General features: G+C 46.2%; 1 protein-coding gene across 1 annotated transcript in view; it reads right to left on the bottom strand.

Moving 5' to 3' along the window:
* Positions 1 to 14,494, bottom strand: part of GPC4 (glypican 4) — a 112,718-nt gene extending 98,224 nt beyond the window's left edge. The window contains exon 1 of the mRNA XM_048863255.2: positions 14,207 to 14,494. Within this exon, the coding sequence (XP_048719212.1) occupies positions 14,207 to 14,381 (175 nt within the window). The 5' untranslated portion in view covers positions 14,382 to 14,494. The remainder of the gene's footprint in view (positions 1 to 14,206) is intronic.
* Positions 14,495 to 20,190: the final 5,696 nt, after the last annotated feature.

Raw genomic sequence — 20,190 nt, 5'->3', positions numbered from 1 at the left:
GTAGGGTCTTATGGTGCCAACAATTTTATATCAGAACCACGCACTCTAATCAATGGGGAGTTCAGATTAAGGAAAAATAAATAAAAATCAATGGCATACAGTGCTTACTCCTCACCTGTATGCTGGTTTCTGCCCGTTTCATACACCATGAGTTTCTTCTCTCTTCCCTTCCTAACACGGATACTCCCCGCTGTAGTTTAACAGGTGTTAGCTGGTTGAGATTAACTTGAAGTGGAGTGGTGCCCAGTGGTGCCAAGTAACCCTACAATTTGCCCAATCTACAGTAGAATTTTAAAACCTAATAGCTACCACATTTTAAAAATCACACCTTTCATCCTAGTGAGGACAGGTCCTTGGCTGCTCCAGCCCTGCTCCATTCAATCATTACCTTCTTTGAGGCAAACGGCTATGAAAAAAGTAACAAATTAAGGACAGCCATCTCCCACAAAATAAACCCAAAGGAGGAAAACCCTTGGAAATCTGAAATGGTGGCTCCATTTACCCAATGGATTAAGTTGCTTTTCTTTGCTCATTGGCTGCTTTTATCCTTATTCCTACCTTCCACATACAAACACGCTCCCCTCCTTGTCGACTGTCCCCACCTTTGTGGCAGTCTGCATTCGGGCCAGGAAGAGCTCCAGGAAACCCGCACTACTCACACAGACTTTCTGAGTAACAGCCGTGTTAGTCTGTATTCGCAAAAAGAAAAGGAGTACTTGTGGCACCTTAGAGACTAACCAATTTATTTGAGCACCCATTGGGGCATATGGACTTTATGAAGTTCACAAAAACACACTTAAGTCTAAAACAAAACACCACACACTGAAATCCAAGGAAGAGACTAGGCCAGTCTGAGGTGAATGGTCAAGCCACTGAGGAGATGATAAACTTAAAAACAAAAACTGAAGATCTATATTAAACCCACTATAGCTCCCAACATCTTCTCTGACAGGCCTCAAATTTGCCAAAACAAACCTACTCCAGGCTGCGATCTTAAGGGACTATTCTGATCATGTTGTGTGGTCTCCTCCTCAGAACAGGCCATTGCGCTTAACCCACCAATTCCTGCATCAAGGCCAATAACTCGTGATCAAACTAAAACATTTCCAATGGATTGGTGTGGTTTAGGTGAAGACAGGTGGGGCTCAAGGTTGGATTTATAAGGGGAAGCTCATGTCCATGTGGGAACTGTGCAGAGACTAGCATCTCCGCATTTGTTACATCTTGCTCAAAAGGCTCTCAATGCAACCATCATGGTTCCCCACAAGGAAAGGGCCCTATGAGAGAACACAGAATACTTTATTTCTCTCAGTCAGGACAATGAATGACAAAGTATGACGGGGTGTGTGCCCTACACAGGCCCTGACGGGGTTAATGTGGGCCTGAGGCATCAATTGTGATACCTGGCTGCACCTGGAGGGAGTGCCAGGTTTAACTGTACACGAAGCCCAGCTGAGCAGCAGCAGGCTGGTTATCATAAAGAGAGACAAGGTGCGGGAGGGAATATCCTTTTTTTTTAGACCAACTTCTGCTGGTGAAAGAGACAAGCTTGCAAGCTACACAGACATCGTCTTCAGGTGACCTCTGAGCTCTGGGGAGCTCAAAAGCTCACCTCACCCACCTTGTCTCGCTAATATCCTGGGACCAACACGGCTGCAGCACCATTGCAAACGACCTATTATACAGAGAGGAAGTTTGTAGCAGAAGAGGGACACAGGGAAGGAATCTGCAGTCACTTTCTGGGAACAGAGAGGTGATGAGCACTAAACCCAGGACGGCGGGGAGGGGAGAGTAAGGCCTGGGATCCTAGCCCTGAAAGAAGGGTCAACCCAGAGAAGATGTGGGGAAGAAATCCTGAGAAAGGCTGAGTAGGAAGAAGCCCAGAGTAGGACTGTGGAGACCTTGGCAGCTGGTTACAGGATCCCTGGGCTGGAATCCAGTGTAGAGGGAGTGCCTGGGGTTCCCCTACCAGCCACTGGGAAAGTGGCATAAAGCCCCCTGACCAAAGGGCACAAGGACATGCCAAGAGGATGCCTAGATCATGGGTCCCAGAGTTGATGCGAAAGACCTGTTTTAAAGGCATTAGACTATTATGTCAAACTTTGTTACCCCAACAGGGAAGGACATAAATATTGCAACCTGGCTGGAGGGCTGAGTTACGGAAGAGAGACCTGACCACAATGAGACGTTCCCGCAGCGAGTGAACCCCTTTACAGAGTTTTTTCTGATCTCACAGTCCCTTCCCTGGAATGAGCTTCCCATAGCTGTCTTGCACAGTGACAATTCCCCTAAAGATGGCCTGCGTTTGTAGACTGGAACAATTGGCTCAAAATAAATTCAGTGTTCTTCTTGTATGAAGTTTAGGCTTAACCTCAGACCGACTTTTTTTTGGGGGGGGGGGGGGAGGATGGGGGGAGAGCAAATCTCTGTGGTAGCCAAAATATATACTGTACACACACACTAAGACAAAAGGCACTGTTGTCGTGACCACTTTACTGTACATTTTAGTGTGTGTTTGCAGTTTATGCAGAATTATTTTGTAACAAGTTCACAACTGCTCCAGTCTCCCTGACTAAATAACTTCTCACCTTCTTTGTTGTATTGGAATGACCCAAGAGTTTGCATTTATAACTGCAGGAGGGGAAACAGCTGTATCTTTAATTTACCAAATGGCCAAATCTATAGCCAAATTTAGCTCCTTTTAACAATGCTCATTTTGAGTAGAGTGCATCTACTTACTCTTTAATCTTCTATGGATAAAGCCTCCTTTAAAAAAAAAAAGTATTCCTAGTAAAAAGACTATTTCTGGCCAATTGGTTATAAAGACATTCAAACAAGAGTCTCATGTTTTTAGGAGGACTAGTAACTTCATTCCAGCCGGTAAATCCTGATGTGGTCTGTATGTTCCAAGAATGCTGAATCGAACCAGGTTCAACCATTAAAAAAAAAAAAAAGCAAGCCCACAAAGGACAGTATAAAGGAGTGAAACATTCATACTGAAATCCATGTAATCTTTTAAAATGCCATTATTAGAACCCGCAGCACCAGCTGAGCATGATTTGCAACCTCCCATCGAGACCCGGAATGTGGAATTTTCAATACCAATTTGTTGAAACCACCAAGTGAAGATTCCGACTTATACTTTCGTAAAGTTAGATTCCTTGGCTAGCAAATCCCTTAAACTCCTACGGTACGTGGAACTGTTAGGAGAACATTAAATCCATTGCATTTAAACACACACACAACAAATAATTGCCATTTGAAACTACGGAAAGTAGAGTGGTGCCTTTAGCTGTCTTTGGACCTTTGTTTTAGATGCCTTTTTATTTTTGGCTCCATAAAAAATCCTGTCTTCTTATCCCCCTTGCAAAACACTGCCATCAATCCAAGTTCTCACCCATGCTCAGCTGTTTGTCCACTATGTTCAATAGCGGCTATTCCCATACCATTCTGGAAGGGAAGAAGCTTGAATACTTGCTACAGTGAGCTCTCCCATGTGCAATAACCCACAGGCAAAGTATCTGGGGTACCCATTACATGGAGGACAAGCAGCACTCCTCTTCTCTACTGTACACATTTAATTAGCACTCACTCTGTTCTTGTTCTTTCACTAGTGGAGCAATAACCCACCCTCGGACCTGCCTACCTTCAGAACAGCTCCAGTGCACGTCAGGTCATTAAGGTGTATTCAGTGGGACACCACTAATTCCACACAAAACATGCACACATCATGTTTTGGAGGCTTAAAGAAAACCAGACGTGCCACTGTTCCTACAGAATCGGACACACAGAGACGTTACAGAACTGCGTGAAGACAATACCGGCGGGGCACAAAGGTGTTGTGATGGGATAAGTCAGCGTAGTGGAACAAGCAGACATTTGATTTCACCTCCATTCAAAAGAATTGGTAAAGTCTTTATGGACCAAATTTTCATTAGTAGGGGTGCATCAATTTTTGAGGGCACAGACAGATTTTTATAACGTGTGACTCAGTGCTTTCTGCAACATCAGGTTCCTTTCAGGTGTGTCAAGTTGGGCACTCAAAATCATTCATCGCTTTTGAAAATTTAGGTCAACATTTCTGGAGGAGCAGTACACCATGAGGAGTTAAATACAGTACTTACTATATTCACTAACCCAACAGTGACCTGTAGAAGAAAACAGCTATTGGTTACTGTGGTTCTTTAGAAATTCAATTACCAAAGCCAATTTCCTATGAATACACGAAAAACCAGCAGCATTAAAATGAACACGCAATGTTGACAATGTGGAAGTCTCACAGACTTTTCACTTTCTGAACACTTCAGGGTATTCTCTATAAAAAGAATCCTTAGTCCCACAAACTGCTAGAAAATATTTTACACGTTTTGTCATTGTTTGCACCCATCTGCATTTGCTTAAAAAACCAGACAATTCTCATTTTCTCAACTGGTCAATGTGAAGAGAAATACTTCCTCAAAATGTTTCATTCTGGAGCAACTGCTTTTGTCTGAAGGCATTCCCTTATCTAAAGCGATAAAGGGCACATTCAAGAAAGTCAAAGTCAGTTACTATGAACACAAATACGATTTATTCTTTCTGGTTTGCAAATTCAACAGTAGATAAAATTTCTATAAAAAGGTGCATTGCCAAGGTTGAAGAGACGTATTTTGCTCACCTAAAAAAAAAAAAAAAAAGGCTGAAGTATTTCGTTTCCTACACCCTTCTTGAGTCCAGAAAAATCTGTTTCACTTTGAAAAGTTAGGCACCAAAATATTGTTTTTATAGTAAAATCAGTATTGGGGAACCCTAAAAAATACATCATATACACGCTCACAATATCTATTTAAAGAGATGCAAGCATGCTGCCATCTCCACAATTACACAATACTCAGACAGTGCGTTCCCTCTCGCTTCTTTTAAATGTAAAGATAGAGAAGTCCTTTGAGGGCATCTGGTCCATTCTCCAGCCAGTGCAGGATAGTTCCCTAATTTACTCTCATACTCTGCTTTTTCCAGTCTAGCTTTAAGATTCTCAGGCATTGGGATTTTCCTATTTCTCTTGGGGGACTCCAATTACATAGATCTCACTGTGAAGACTCGCTATTTAGCCTAATTTCACCCCTCCCTCCTTGTTATACTCCATCCTGCTTGGGGCCTTTTGTGGCTAGTGCTTATGGTGCCATGCAGGCACAAAACCCCCATCCCACCCAGCTGTGCAAAGGCTGCTCACAATACAGACCTAAATGCACCGATTACAGCGAACTGCGTCGTCTCCCAGGCAATGGGCTGAATGCCGCAAGGGAACCTGGCAAAGTACAATGGATATTTTAGGGATTTGGGTAAGAAAAAGAAAAAAAAAAAACAGAGGGGAGTTACCTTCATAATCCCAAGAGAAAAGCACAAAGAATGTGAAAAATGTTGAGAGATCATTACCCCTACTGACTAACATTAACAAAATCATTGAAGTCCTCATAAAAGAAGTTCTCTACCCAACTGTACCTAGTTGAGTTCTTTTCTCTGTACCCAAGGAAGTGGGGCCTATTAACATAGCTGTCATCCCTTTTGCTCAAGCAAATGTCATTGCTTGTGAAAGGTGCTGGGTTAACAAATGTTAGAGAAGTTATGTATTAAAATCACAGTTGTTAAGATGTTAAGGTTCAGAGCCACTGTGATCATCTAGATGGACTTCCTGCATCACGCAAGTCAGAGACCACCACCCTGAGACTCCTGCCTCTAACCCAACAACTTGCAACTGAACTAGTCTCTCTCTTTTAGAAAGCCATCCAAGCTCTATTTGAAGACACCAAGTGAAGGAGAATTTAATGCATCCCTCCATAATCCGTTCCAATGGTCAGTTACCTGACTGTGCAAAGGGTGTACTTAGTTTCCACTTGCACTGTATTGGGAACAGGCATCCCGAAGTTACTCTGCCCTCAAGGAATGAGAAGGCAGCTTAGTCCCACATCCCTTCAAACCTTGGCTTCTCTACCCATCCTACTGCTGATCAAGGTATCAACTGTAAAGGCCGTTTTTTCCTCCATGTAAACTCCAGTGTGCTACAGAAACCAACAACTCATTTTATATGAGCTGTACTCCAGAAAATTTACCAAACACCTACTAGCCACAGGTGGAGATGCATATCTAACCAGAGGTCTATTAGGGCAATGCCAAAGTTGCTGGGAAGGAGAAAGGCCTTGGGATTCTTATCAGGCTGAGCCCTTGGGCTCTGCTATGGGACCCTATCTTTTGTATTAGCCTCTTGCTCTGATGTAACTGATAACCTTGAAGCCCCTTCCCCGATCTAGCTGCAGGAAGGGAGGAGAACCTCTCACCTGCCATTCTGAACCCTAAAACCTACTGGCTGCTATGACTGGTACAGTAGAGGGAAGTGGGTCTCCCACAACTCGAACACCAGCCTCCCGGTTGCTGTGTGGGATGGAGGTCTCTGCTATTGTTCAACCCGCGCCCCCCACAGCCTTTATGGGTGAGAAAGAGGGGGTGCTTCTCTCAAGGGTATTTCCAGCATTGCCATCCGCTGCTGCTCATTCAATGACAGTCTTGTGTTGACTTCATTTCCCCTCTTCAGTTATAAAGAATAAGCCACCAAAAATGCAATGCTGTTTCACGTGCAGCCACTGAGAGTCTGAAATTGCAATGCAAAGCACCACTTCTGTCCTCAACCGCCCAAGAAGCACCCCTTCCTTCCACTGGTGCACACAAGCGGAATCCCAAGGCTGCCTGCAAACCTGCTTCTGCCGTAATATGCCGGGTGCTTAGCCACTGTCCTGGCCTTGTTCTAGTTCACTTTTAGTGGAGGATAAAAAAGCCTCTTGACATATGAAAGCCACAGAAAGTCTCCTTGAAATTACAAGACAATATTAAAAAACACTGTTTGTGTAGATGAGGCCTCATGCACACTGTCATTCAGTCTTAACCAAAGCTACATATCTAAGGACACATCTAATCATTTCAGGCAATTTTAACAATAAATAATAATTTGACTATAAATTGCATGGAATATAATGACTGCTTATTCTGGCACAAGAAACAGTACTTTCTACAAAGTGCCTGCCAAGCAAAATGATACTCCCACTCAGACTGGACCATTGCAAGCAGTCCCTGTGAACCACATGCTTAACATTGCAGTTTGCGAAGGCACACACTGCTGCAGTCTAACAAAACACTACTCCAAAAACTTGAAGTGGAGAAAGTACAGTTCAATGCGAACGACAGAGAAATTAGTCATGTTATACCAATGACTTCCTAAAATTAAAAAGGTGAAGAGCAGAAGAGTTTTACATCCACACCTGATAACAGGGGTCAGGGAGAAGAGAACATCTTATTAAAAAACAAAAAACAAAAAAAACAATTTTCCATCACAGCCACTGATACGCTTCTTGGGACAAGCCTGATCACCCCCACCCCGACCACGAGCAGTGACTCACTCTGGGAGCAAGAACCCCTCCTTACTCTAATGTGATGCCATACTAACCAATAGCAATCATCTAGAACCACACGAATTCAATACTGAACGATACTTTCAGCGTCTGAACTTAAGAGATTTGCAACGTGCTGTAGGAACAGAATCGTAACATAAAGTATCCTTTCCTCAGGAAAGGAAGAAAAATCTATATCATTCGGTCAAATTTAATTTAAAAAAAAAAAAGGCATTTGTACTTCAACAGCATCTTTATGAGTCACGTACAGGAAAGGTGGCATCCCTGCCAGAGACGGTTTAGAAATAATCACTGGAGAAGGTCTCTAGAGCACGAGACACAGAACCCGTCCAAGGGACATGTTACAAGAATTCTATCCCTGACAACCTTCAGGCCACGGCTTTACATTTTCAGAAATGGATCACTGTCGGACTGCACCAACAAAATACACGCCAGAATTGATTTGTGCAGAGCGTACCTAGATCTGACATCACCATGAGCCTCAGAACATTCATCCATCCATCATTCTTATTTCTCACATTGAACATTACACAGTGAACCACCTTTACCAGTTTCTCTGTGAACCGGAAAATACAGTGGTGGCCATTAGTATTACTGTAAAAAGGAAAAGGCAAAACTAAGGATAGACATGGAAATTTTAGGTTGTTTTTTTTTTAAAATATATGAAAGGTATATATTATAAACACATGACCGCAGGCTGAGTACAGGACTGCGTTCGCTCTCAGGGCTCCCCATCCATTCCCACTATACTCAAACTGCACTCTTGTGATGTGTGTCATCGGTAAAGCCACGAGTGAATTACAGTCTGTGTTCTCTCTGAGCCACCTTTTATTTTAAATGTAAAGAACAAGTTTCATAAACTGGCAATTCTGTCAGTATCAAAGGGAGAGTCCTAATCCCACAATTACTGGGGTGTCCAGTAACAGAATAGATGTTTTACATATTACTCCTACCGTAAGCTTCAAGACAGCAACAGCACTGTTGGGGCGACAGGTGGGATCTGGAATAGGGTGTTAAAAATCTCATTGATACAATTCCACAGAGCAGAGCCATCTGCAGAGGGAATCATGGAATGCCTCCATAAATATTTTTATGTCACATTTTGTTACATCTAAAGGAGGTAGTTAACATAAAAAGCAAGTTCCATATATTCCACTCTACAGCTTTTACCGAGCATTAAGCAAATATGAATTGGTCAGCAGCAAAATTCTTAAAAGTATTACTTCATATTACCTGCTGAAAGGAAATGACCGTTTACATTAGCAAGAAAGATTACACTATGTTCATAGATAATAATCTGCCATTTATGGATACTGTAACTAGGTTCTAAACTTGGTCTAAACCAATTTTAGATCCAACTCCTAGGTAAATATGAACAAGCAATACCCAGTGAATATTAATATCATGTAGAATAAAATGTTGCAGATAAAAAAAAGGGGAAAAATTGTTTGGTAGAATTTGACTGTTTTAGTTAGAAGACATGGAGAAAAAGAGCAATTAAGCAAGCTTGCCTAGTTCTCCCATGGGACATAAATACAGTGAGAATATATACATCAGGCATGACACACTACTAAGTTAGAGAACCATTTTATATGCACGTCTATTAAGAATGTGAGTTTCATGTGCTTTATTTGACAGAATTATACTAATTTAATAACTGCTAACTGATCATCCTTAATTTTAACAATTGCTGAAAGTGCAAATTAGGCGCTCAGCCAGATGAGCTGAGAACAATATCAAACCACCAAAATAAACCTAGACAAACTTCACAATCCAATCTCTGTTTCACTCCTCCAAGGCACCCATCAGTGGTGGGCAATCTGCGGCCCGCGGGCCACATGCAGCCCATCAGGATAATCTGATTGTGGGCCACGAGACATTTTGCTGACGTTGACCGTCCGCAGGCACGGCCCCCAGCAGCTCCCAGTGGCTGAGGTTCCCCATTCCCGGCCAATGGGAGCTCCAGGATGCAGCAGCCAGCACGTCCCTGCAGCCCGCGCCACTTCCCGTCTCTGGGAGCTGCTGGGGGCCGTGCCTGCGGACAGTCAATGTCAGCAAAATGACTCATGGCCCGCCATTAGGCTGCCCATCACTGACCTAAGGCATCCTGAAACTGGGTGCAGAATTGACTCCAGCAGAAACTCAACACAGCAGTTCTTTAAGGCCCCAGTCCTGCAGCTGACTGAGTCCCTGAGCCCCCAGGGGCTGTGCAGCCACATAGTTGGGTGGTTGTTGTTGGGTGTGGTGTTTTTAAGATTCAGGGCCTAAGAGTCTTCTGGTTTAAGCTCCCATTGTTTTGACTGTAGAGATGGCAGGACAAAAAAAAATAAACAAACAAACACCACACACGCCACAACTTTCAGAAAACATTTCAGAAGCTATGTCTATGCTACTACGGCAAGAAGTTTGCAAGTGACTGGTAAAAATAACCTAACTGATTGCAATAATAAAAATTCAGCATGGCACTAAACTGCTCTATTTCTGTGCTTTGTAAACCACCACCCCAACATCACAGCCCCAAAATTTTGCCCCCCCGAAGCACACCTTTTTAAATCCCTTCCTCCACGTACATGTTTTAGAGAGTTGTTACATTCTGGCAGACAACACTCTGAGCAGTCTTCATAAATACCCCAATGGGATACAGGGTAAAAGATTTATATATAAAAATTACTGTGTTGCTGAAACTTGGTTCTTGCCATGTAGCCAAGATTTTGCATACGGCATTTTCAATTCCCTTTCTTCACTACACTTATGAGTGATGAAAATATGCACCTTGTACATTCTAAAGCAAGCAAATTAATATCAGGGGCTTGCCAAAGTAACTTACTCTTAAAGAGTTTCAAAAAATTAAAACAACTTGCCCCTATCTGAAAACGTAACAAGTAGTCTCTAAGATGACTGCAACCTCTATTTTTACCCACTGTGTTCATACGAGAGCGCTCCGCGTCACATTCACGATTTTCCATGTAATTATCACCTGGGCCCAATCCTACATCAGATCCATGCAGACAGATCCTTAACCAGCAGGGAGACCCAGTGAAGATGACAGTGGATGGAGCTCCAAGGGGTCATATAAAGATATGTTTGTGTGGCTCCGACTGCAAGGTTGGGACCTCAGTATACCCTGTTTGTGTGGGACGTTGAAACAGCAACGGAGGGGGAGGTTAATACAAAGATTAGGCAGGTGTAGTATCTAAAACTAGTTTTAACTTTAAAACTAACTGGATTTTAACGTGTACTGTCCCTTTAAGGCACTACAATATTCACAGACAACTCATTAAAAAAAAATTTTTAAAAGATTCTTGGTTGCCTCCTCTAAATAGGCTTAGCATTAAGATGACATCTATGGTTTAAGTTTCCAAGGATTGTCGCTTTGCGAATAAGATCTGATGCCATGATTTCATTTATCTTTAGGGAGACGGGACATAACCTAATTAACACTTTTGATGAGTAAGTTGAACAAGGTCACCCTCTTTTTGTTGAATAATCTCGTGTGATTATCCCGTTTCTCTGACGTCTTGTTTCAAAAGCACAGGGTCAAGCTGACAGCCCAGTTAGGACCTCAAATGGAAGTCCTGTCTGCATGATGTACTCCTGACACCCTTCAAAGCACATCAAATCATCTTAATTATGATATAGAAATGAAGGCGAGGTCAAATCCTCAAGATACAGTGGCTTCTGGGAAGCCTGCACAAACACTTAGTGTTACACTGACCCAAGTACTGATCTTAAATCAACACAACCTTATTTTGTGCAAGCCCTTTTGAAAAGCACAGGGGGCTGGGGCGGTAGCAGTGTAGTTTAACTCAAAGCATGAGGGTGTTTCTCATTAAAACATTTCTTGAAGAAGCAAAAAGACCCATGATTTGATTCCAACAGCTGTATGCTAAATGCATCTCACGACACTGACAACAGAAAAGTGCAACTGACTGAAATCATTTGAGTTTGTGTCAGCGAAGAGGATAAGATACGCATATTTGAAGGGCACAGAGATGGTAAAGATTACCCCTGTTTCTATATTAGCCGTCTAAAGGTATTTACTTGGGTCTGTCTGTGTTGTGACAGTGTCCTAGACTCAAATGAATGCCTCTAACTCTCCACATTTTTGAGCCATTCAGTCATGCATTTTTGTTATTGTTGAAAGTAGTGCGAAATTGCAGCTCATGAGCTGGAGTCTTTGGTGGTCTCCCAAGGATTCCAGCTAAAAAAGCACTTCCTTTGTTCCTCAGGAGAATGCAGTCCAGTAGGTCATTCAAAAGGGGAAATAAAAGCAGCAGCCCTGGGAGGGAGATGAAGGATGAAACAAAAAGAATAAAATGTTTTGGGTGTGAGCACATTAACTACCATTTCCTACTGCTGGCTACTAATAACACTCCTGTCCCTTGGACAGGCAAGTATTTGGGGACCAATGTGCAAAACTGTTTCTCGAGATGTCATTTTTCAAAAAAGGACAGTCTGACTTCATATGCGGTCACTGAAACCTTAGTCTATAGAGTGCAGAGAGACATTTTGTGCATATTGATTTGTTTTAAGGACTTCTGCCTAGACAAAACAACACAGGTACATTCACCGCCAGCAGTTGAGCAACAATTAATGTTTTTCTCATGAAGAGGAGTCAAGGATTCAAAATCCACCCTGTTGCCATCATGCAACTCGAACAGAATCGCCTCTTTGAAGCGTGAGAATGAGACACAAACTTAAAGCCAACACTGTTTATAAATGCATCTAGGGTAAAAAATGCATTCGCTGCTTTCCAGGGTGAATCTTGGCTATCTCCACTTTTGCTGGGGGAGGGGCTGAAAAGGGCCTTCAGGACTAAGTAATTACTAAATTGTTGCAACACCAGCACCTACCTGAGTTTGCTAAAAGAAAGACAGCTTAAGGGCAAACAGCACCCAATCGGTTGTGTACAAATCATTTGGTAACTGCGAAGGTAGAGCGAAGTGACATAATGTGGGAAAAGAGGACTGATCAGTCACATTTTAAAAAGTCATCTTGCTGTCTAATAAACAGCTGCTCTCTTCGCTAGTCCAAGTCCCCAGAGAACTTCATTAACTAGAGGAAACTGTGACTACTAAGTAAAAATGGTGGGATTTAGCATTCTGTGGGCACAAAATCCTACTCCGTTATTTCCTTCTGAAACCACTCCAGGGACTCTGAAATCACTGAAGTCTTCATTTCTTTTCTCTCCTCCATCCTCACCACGGTTAAACTGGGAAAGGCTCTTACTAACTGCAAGGAAGTGTAGTTCTCAAAACTCCTGGAACATTTCTTAAATCTGTTGCTGTCAGAACCAAGATTAAGGATTTTCTGAAGCACTTTGGAGTCAAGAACCCAAACCCAGTGTGGACTGGACATGGTTTCATGGCATCAATTATTACAGATTTCATCCATAAATTCATCCTCACAATTTGCTTTAAATCATGTAGTAAGGGGTGGGGGTGTGAAAGAGATTTGGGAATTCCTCACAAAATATCCCAGCGCAAAAAAGTCTTCGTAAATACCCCCCCTCCCCCAGCAAAAGGGCTCTCTCTAAACACCTCAAGTGCAAAAACGTGAGCAGGACTAGACTTTCCTCATTTGCATGACTATCTCCAAACAAAGATTAAGATTTCCTGCAATCCGTCTTTTCAAATGCCCGTAATTGCGTGTGCAATTAACCCGAAGGTCAGGAGAAAAATCTTTCAAAATACCTTCCTGAATTCTGTCCACATTCTTCAAGCTTTTTCCACTGGCTGGTTTTGACTCAGCTTTCAAACCACTCTGCAGGCAGAGAAGCGACCCCCCCCCGCTTTTTCTCTCTTTCCTGGCGTGGGTTTCCCTACCTTTGCAGGGTGGAATTATAACCACACAGTTTAGAGCTACCAACTCATTTGCCACCGCCGAGTATTTCCTGAATGCAAAGAGCTGGGGCCTGATTATGCCCCTTAGACAAAAAACAACACCACCCCCCACCCTCCCCTCAGCGATTTAAGAACATGAAGGGGAGGCGGGGAGACCCTGCACACTCCTAAGCAACTTTCTTCCTGCACGGCTCTCCTGCGGGGGGGAGGCGAAGCCTGCCCGGGAGCCTCCCCGCGCCGCTCGGCGGCTCGCTGGGAACGCTCCTGAGCGAGGGCAGAGGAATCCCGGAGCCGAGGAGCCCAGCCCGGGCTGACAAAGGGAAGGAGCCCGGAGCCACCATGGGAACGGACCCCCCCCCGGACCCGGGCTGCGGGTGTCCCCCGACGCGCATCGCTGCAACACCCCCCCGCACCCCCTCCCCCGAAAACCTCCCCTGCGCCCCCCCCGCACCCCATCCCCCGAAAACCTCCCCTGCGCCCCCCCGCACCCCATGCAACCCCCCCGCACCCCATGCAACCCCTCCCCCGAAAAGCTCCCCTGCAACCCCCCCCCGCACCCCATGCAACCCCTCCCCCGAAAAGCTCCCCTGCAACCCCCCCCCGCACCCCATGCAACCCCTCCCCCGAAAACCTCCCCTGCAACCCCCCCCGCACCCCATGCAACCCCTCCCCCGAAAACCTCCCCTGCGCCCCCCCCGCACCCCATCCCCCGAAAACCTCCCCTGCAACCCCCCCGCACCCCATGCAACCCCCCCGCACCCCATGCAACCCCTCCCCCGAAAACCTCCCCTGCGCCCCCCCCGCACCCCCCCCGCACCCCCTCCCCCGAAAACCTCCCCTGCAACCCCCCCGCACCCCATGCAACCCCCCCGCACCCCATGCAACCCCTCCCCCGAAAACCTCCCCCGCGCCCCCCCGCCTCACCGTGGATCTCGTGGCTGGGCGCATCGCTCTGGCTGAAGCCCTGGGCGACGTAGAGCCGCCGGACTTCGGAGCAGTTTTTGGACTTGAGCTCGGCGGCCAGCAGCAGCAGCGGCAGGCTGCAGGCGGCGACCGTGCACAGGAGCGGGGGCAGCAGGCAGGCGCTCCGCCGGGGCATGGTGGAGCGGGAGCCGGCCCGGGAGCAAGAGGCGAGCGGGGCGGGGGCAGCAGCGGGGCGCGCTCCGGGCCCGGCGCTCGCTGGCTCACTGACCGGCCCGGCGTGCGGCGGCGGCGGCGCTGGGCGAAGCGGGGGCCGGGCGGGAGGTGGGGAGAGGGGAGGGCGCGCAGGGCTGGGACCGGCCCCCAGGAAAATCAGGAGCCGGGATCGCCCGCCTGGCAGGGCGGAGCCGGAGCCGGAGCCGGCCCAGGGCTGTCCCCTCCCACTGCCTGGGGAAGGCTGCTCCCTACCTGGCCCGTCCCCCGGGAGAGGAGCCTGCCCGCGGCGTGACTCCGGAGTAGCCGGGGTGGGGGGCAGCGAAGGGGGTGTGTGTGCGCGCCCCCTGGGACTGGGGCAGCTGGCCCTGCGCTGCTTCCCCGGCCCGAGTTTCAGGCTCCGGCTTGAGGGGAGGGCAGAACCAGAACCCCAGCCCCAAAGCAAAAACCCCTGATTGCTGGAGGAGGGTCAGAGCCCCAGGGGGGCCTGGAGCTGGGGCCGAGCCCCATCCCGTGGATCCAGCCGGGACACCGGGCCTGGGCCCCCGCCAGCTTTGGATCTGGACCAGGAGGTCTCAGCTCTGGCCTGGCTCTAGGCAAGGTGGAGCTGCCCCAGCCTCCTGGATCCAAACTCTCTCAAGCCTGGGGGAGGTTCGCACCCGGGCTCAGGCCCAGCTCTCACTCTAACAGACCCCAACACCTAAAGCCAAGTTGCAAGGTTTGAGGTGGAAAATGCTGGTTTTCTACCTCGAACCCTAAATTGGCTCAGCCCTGCCGGAAGGCTGGACCAGGAGCACTGCCAGGTTGGAGAACCTCAGCACGCCCAGTTGCATGCTTGCCCTGTGAAAATTTTCTCAAGACTAATTAAAACTGGCTTTATTAGCAGGGACCCTCCTCTGTTGGGGAGGTGGAACTGGGCTCTGAACATTGACACCCACTGCTTGGACACTCCACGCCTCCACGGGCAGTTTATATCCATGTAGTTGCTGCTTGCTTTTATTTACTAAAAGAAACCTAAAATGTTTCATGCTACTGCAAAGATCATGTGACATATAAGGGTCTCAACTTAAAAAAGCATTTACACGCTGGTGGTGTTCAAAGGGTAACACTCTGGTTACAGCAAAGGCTAATATATTCTATTAATAAAGAGAATTCCTAAAAGGACCAAAAAACTCCCAATTCTCTTACAATAATACCCAGCATCATAGAACGTTTTGAGCTCCTCTGGTGAAAGATACAATACATGCAAAGCATTTCCATCAATATGATATTTATGACAATGCCCTTGTTACAGACAATGGTGTACAAGGCCATAGGCTGGTGCCGGGTCCAGTTCACAGCTCTGCCAGGGTCCTTCTGTGTGACCTTGGGCAAGTCACTTAGTCTTTGAACTCCTCAGTGTCTCTTCTGTAAAATGTCAGTAAGGCTCCTTCCTTCCTCCCTCCACCCTTTATTTGTCTTAACTAGATAGCAGGCACTTCAGGGCAGTGCCTGTTCCTTACTAGAAGTCTGTACATTGCCTAGTACATCCAGGCTTTGCTCATTGAACCTATTGACCCAGGCTAGGAGGCTCGTTTCCACAAGCTGTGTAAATATACCCTTATTGCTACTGTATTACATAATAATAGATTGCCGTAGAGGCAAGTAACACCTTTCTTCACCCCAAGGTACAGTTGGAAACTGCATATTTCAGTATGACCAGGAATGAGTTTCCTGCCCCATTAAGATGCAATGGCTCACAGGCGTCATTTTTTTAAACAAACGTAGTGTTTTGTACAACGTACGTAACAGAATGGCTCTAACTCACATACATCATGGATTTCCTCCCCACCCCCGATCCCTACTTCTCTGTCCTTCTCTCTCTAACATCTTTTTACACTGGAAACCACGCACAGGCTGAAAAACAGCAGCAAAAAAAAAAAAAAAAAAAGTTCTCTTTTGTTAGGTGAAATGTAATGCCTGTGAAAGATTAAGAGATTGTCGGCATTGGAAGATGAAGTCCTCTATTCATTCCCCTGCCTTGGGCCACGAGTACGGTAAAGGCATTGCCATTTTGCCCTATCCATGACCCCCTATGGGAGCAAGATGCTTGTTCAGTTCCAAGCTTTTCATGGGCAAAGAGTGCACATCTTGTGAGGGGCACTTTGTGTAACAGGGACTACTGTAAACTAGGAATTAAAGCGAAAGCAGCAGAAAGCCATTCTGCTCCCACCAGCTTCTACTGGGATAACAGGAGTCAGGAGACCCCATCTTTTGTTATCGTATGGCAGGGTGTTCTGGTTGGAAAGGACAAGGTAAGCTGGGCTGCCCTCAACCTGCTGCACTGTTCGCATTGTAAAGAACAAAGCTTCTTCAGCTGGCTGGCATGTGATAATGGCCTAAGCAACTCCTCCCCACCCATCCAGTAAAGCCATGTTTTATTTTTAGTGCGGATGAAGTTTCTCCAAACATTTTGGGGCAAATCTTCCAATTGTCACAGAGTCACCCAAGCCTTGAGGCTGCCATGAGCAGTGCAGGGGGTCAAGGGAACTCATTGGAGGCCCAGGGCCCAAGTCCTCACTCAGCTCAGGCTTCCCTTTAAATCAATGCATCCAATGAAGTGAGCTGTAGCTCACGAAAGCTTATGCTCAAATAAATTTGTTAGTCTCTGAGGTGCCACAAGTACTCCTTTTCTTTAAATCAGTTGAAATTTACATTGCAGGTGGATAGGCATCTCACCCTTATTTGAGGGGAAGTTGCTCTCTCGTGTGTGGGCTGACAAACGGGGCCACAAATTCTCCTAAAGTTAATGTCATAAGAGTAAAATCCTCTAGCATCTGCTCCTTGCAAAGCATGAACAAGTTCTGTTTTTCATAGCACTACCTTCTCACCATTCCACCCTTTCTTTGGAGAGACAATGGAAATTTTAAAGAGAACTCAGCAGGGAGCTATGTACTTTTTATCCCAAAGTGAGAGGGAAAATGAGGGTGAGAAAGTCTGCAGGGTCCGAAACAGCTTGCCATTTGTTGCTTCCTAAATCCAGGAGAGAGGGGCATGGCATTATGAGAAACCACCTGAAAAACACCAAAGGGTTTGTTGGAGAGTTAAGCAAGTTCCTATGTCAAGGATGGAAGCAAATCACTAAAGCTGGTCAAAAATTTTCATTCAAAACTGTTTTTTTTCCTGAAATTTGTCCTCCCCCCCACCCCTGCCCCCGCCATCTGATTTCTTGAAGAAAACACTCCCCAAACTCCCAAAACGTCCAGCCTCTCTATTATGGGGTTTCCTTGTTTCCTGAAGTGTCAAGGGGGGGGGGGCGGACACAAAAATTGCGGTCTGAGTTTTGAAAACTGAATAATTGTTGTGTTTTTCAGCTTGAAATTTTTTGATTTTAACCTGGGGAAAGCCCCGCAACATTTGTCCACACGCCCGACTTTCCAACTTCTCAACCAGCTCTATGAAACATATCCTGGACATGGAGGGCTTGAGTTTCAGAGGTTCTGAGTACCTGCAGCTCCCAGTGATTTCAGTTAGTTGCAGATGCTCTGCACATCAAAAAAAAAACCCAACACCACACACATCAGGCTCTAAGTCTTGCTCAACTAATTAGCACGATTACGAATGGTCCTGCCATGAGTGCAAGGAACTGGACTAGATGACCTCTTGAGGTCCCTTCCAGTCATATGATTAGAGGATGATACCCCAGACCAAGACACACTTGGACCTTGTGAAAGATCCAGCTCCTCCCCAGCTGGGTTTCATCATCAACTAGGCCTAACACCCTTCCAGGTGCCAGTCAGGGGTCTAATTTGCTCAGGATCCTGCTTAATCCATGGTTAACCAGTGTGGGATTTGTATGTTCCAGCACTAGCCCCCAGCGTTTGGGGATGAGAAGGTCTGGAGGTGAACTAATTAATTTCTATTGCAGTAGCGTTAGATTGTGAATCCTTTAGCCCCACGGTGAGCAGAAGCATCATGCAAGTAACTACTCCCCAGTTGGAAAAGGGGTGTACTATCTGGCCCTTATTTATTATTTGCTTTAAACACACACTTGCTCAGGATTGACGCCCCGTTGCGCTAGGTGCTGTACAAACACATAGGAAGGCAGAGCCCCTTTCCCAAAAAGTTTTGCAGTCTAAATTGAGACAAGATGCAACAAGTGAGCATGACGAACCAGAGCAGGAGAGGGCAAGGCTGGGTGAGGCTTGTAATAATAAGATTACATGGTTACGTTGGTTACACCCAGTTTGCTGGTCCCAAATTATCTTTTATTTTAAATTAATGAATGAGGGTAACTTGGTTTGCTGCCATGGATGCAGGCTCCGTCTGTCCATTTTATGAAATGCTCTGGCTCGTCTCCCCACTAAGCGTTGTAATGAAGTCGCATTTCCAGCTAATCTGCAGACCCACTGCTGCGGAGACCCAGGAATGCACTTCTTTGGCAGGTACAAAAATGTATTCACTTTCCCAGATTTCCATTCCTGTGCTCACCAGCTCTCATGAAACGATGGTGGCAGATGGCTCTGACATGCGTTGTGTTTACACCCAGCAGGCAGGAAGCTGATTGAACAGATCCTCTGCCAGCTAATGTCAACCATTGCCACTTCACAATCGGCCACCCCCTGCTCCCCTCCACAGCCAGCTTTGTGAGGGCAGCTGGCAAAAACAACAGATGAAACCCCCATGGATCCCTGTTCCCCAGAGTGCTCCGCCCCAGGGTTAGCAGCAGTTCTAAGAGGCTGTGCCCCCCTCTGATGGGGTTCAGAGAACGTGCAGAGGGGAAATAATGCTGACTCAGTCAGCAGGAACCTCCATGGCCATTTGCCGCACCATTTTAGCGGGGGACTATGCCACTCACGGCAGCTGCTCTAGGTCTCCTCCCCGTTCTGGATGGCCTTGTGTCTCTTGGCTGTATGATCTTCCTGACACATCTAGCTGATGCACAGGAGGCCAGGTGGCCATCTGGGATACTGCTGCGTAGCTGCATTTGCCCTGAAAAGCCCACCCAGGGCCTTCTCTAGCTGGGAATGTTGATTCTCCATCCAAATTCACAGAAGAGCACAAGGTGTGTGGGGGTAGCGGGGCAAGTTTCCCCTCATGCCACCACCTGCCGTTTGGAAGGACCTTTGTGCTGGGTAAAAGGCAGTTTGGTCTCCATGGTGCATGCCGGCTTTGGACTCTGGGCTACAAATGCCAGCTTAGTACCAGCTGTTAATTTATGGGGTGGTTTTCTTATTTATAATATTTTAAGGCATGCAGAATAAACAGAAGCCTGGAGAAGAGCACTAAAAATAAAGAAATAAAAGCCAAACCCCTGTCAGAGGAATCCATGCAAATGCAAACTACAGAGAAGAGCTGGTATACAGCTCTGTTAGCTCATCTTGCTATGGGTGAGGAGCATCAACCATGCAGAAAGCCAGCCCTTACCATGACTGTGACTATCCCAATAAGAGGGCAAACAAAGCACCACATTTTCTTAGTTTCTTCTACAAAAGCTGAGTGAGGCTAGTCATCGTTCACTTGTGAGCGTGTCAGGCAAGCAGCATGCTTCTCTAGTGCTAGCAGGGCCCCACCTCAGCCTGAAAGAAGAAAGAATGGATGACGGGGATGTATGCAGCCCAGGAGATGGAATACAGAAGAGGACGTCAGAGAAACTTCTCCAAAGCGGGAGAAGCTTGGTGGGAGAGGGTTCCTTTTTGGTGATGCAGGTATGGATGTCCAACAGGATTCAGACTATATAGTTCAAGTGAACCCCAAAAACTAAACCATAATGACTTTTGATCACGACTGAGCTA

Source organism: Caretta caretta, chromosome 9 (assembly GCF_965140235.1).
Source record: "Caretta caretta isolate rCarCar2 chromosome 9, rCarCar1.hap1, whole genome shotgun sequence".
Lineage (NCBI taxonomy): Eukaryota > Metazoa > Chordata > Testudines > Cheloniidae > Caretta > Caretta caretta.
Note: the sequence above shows the minus strand (reverse complement) of the source record. Positions and strands in the feature narration are given on the sequence as shown.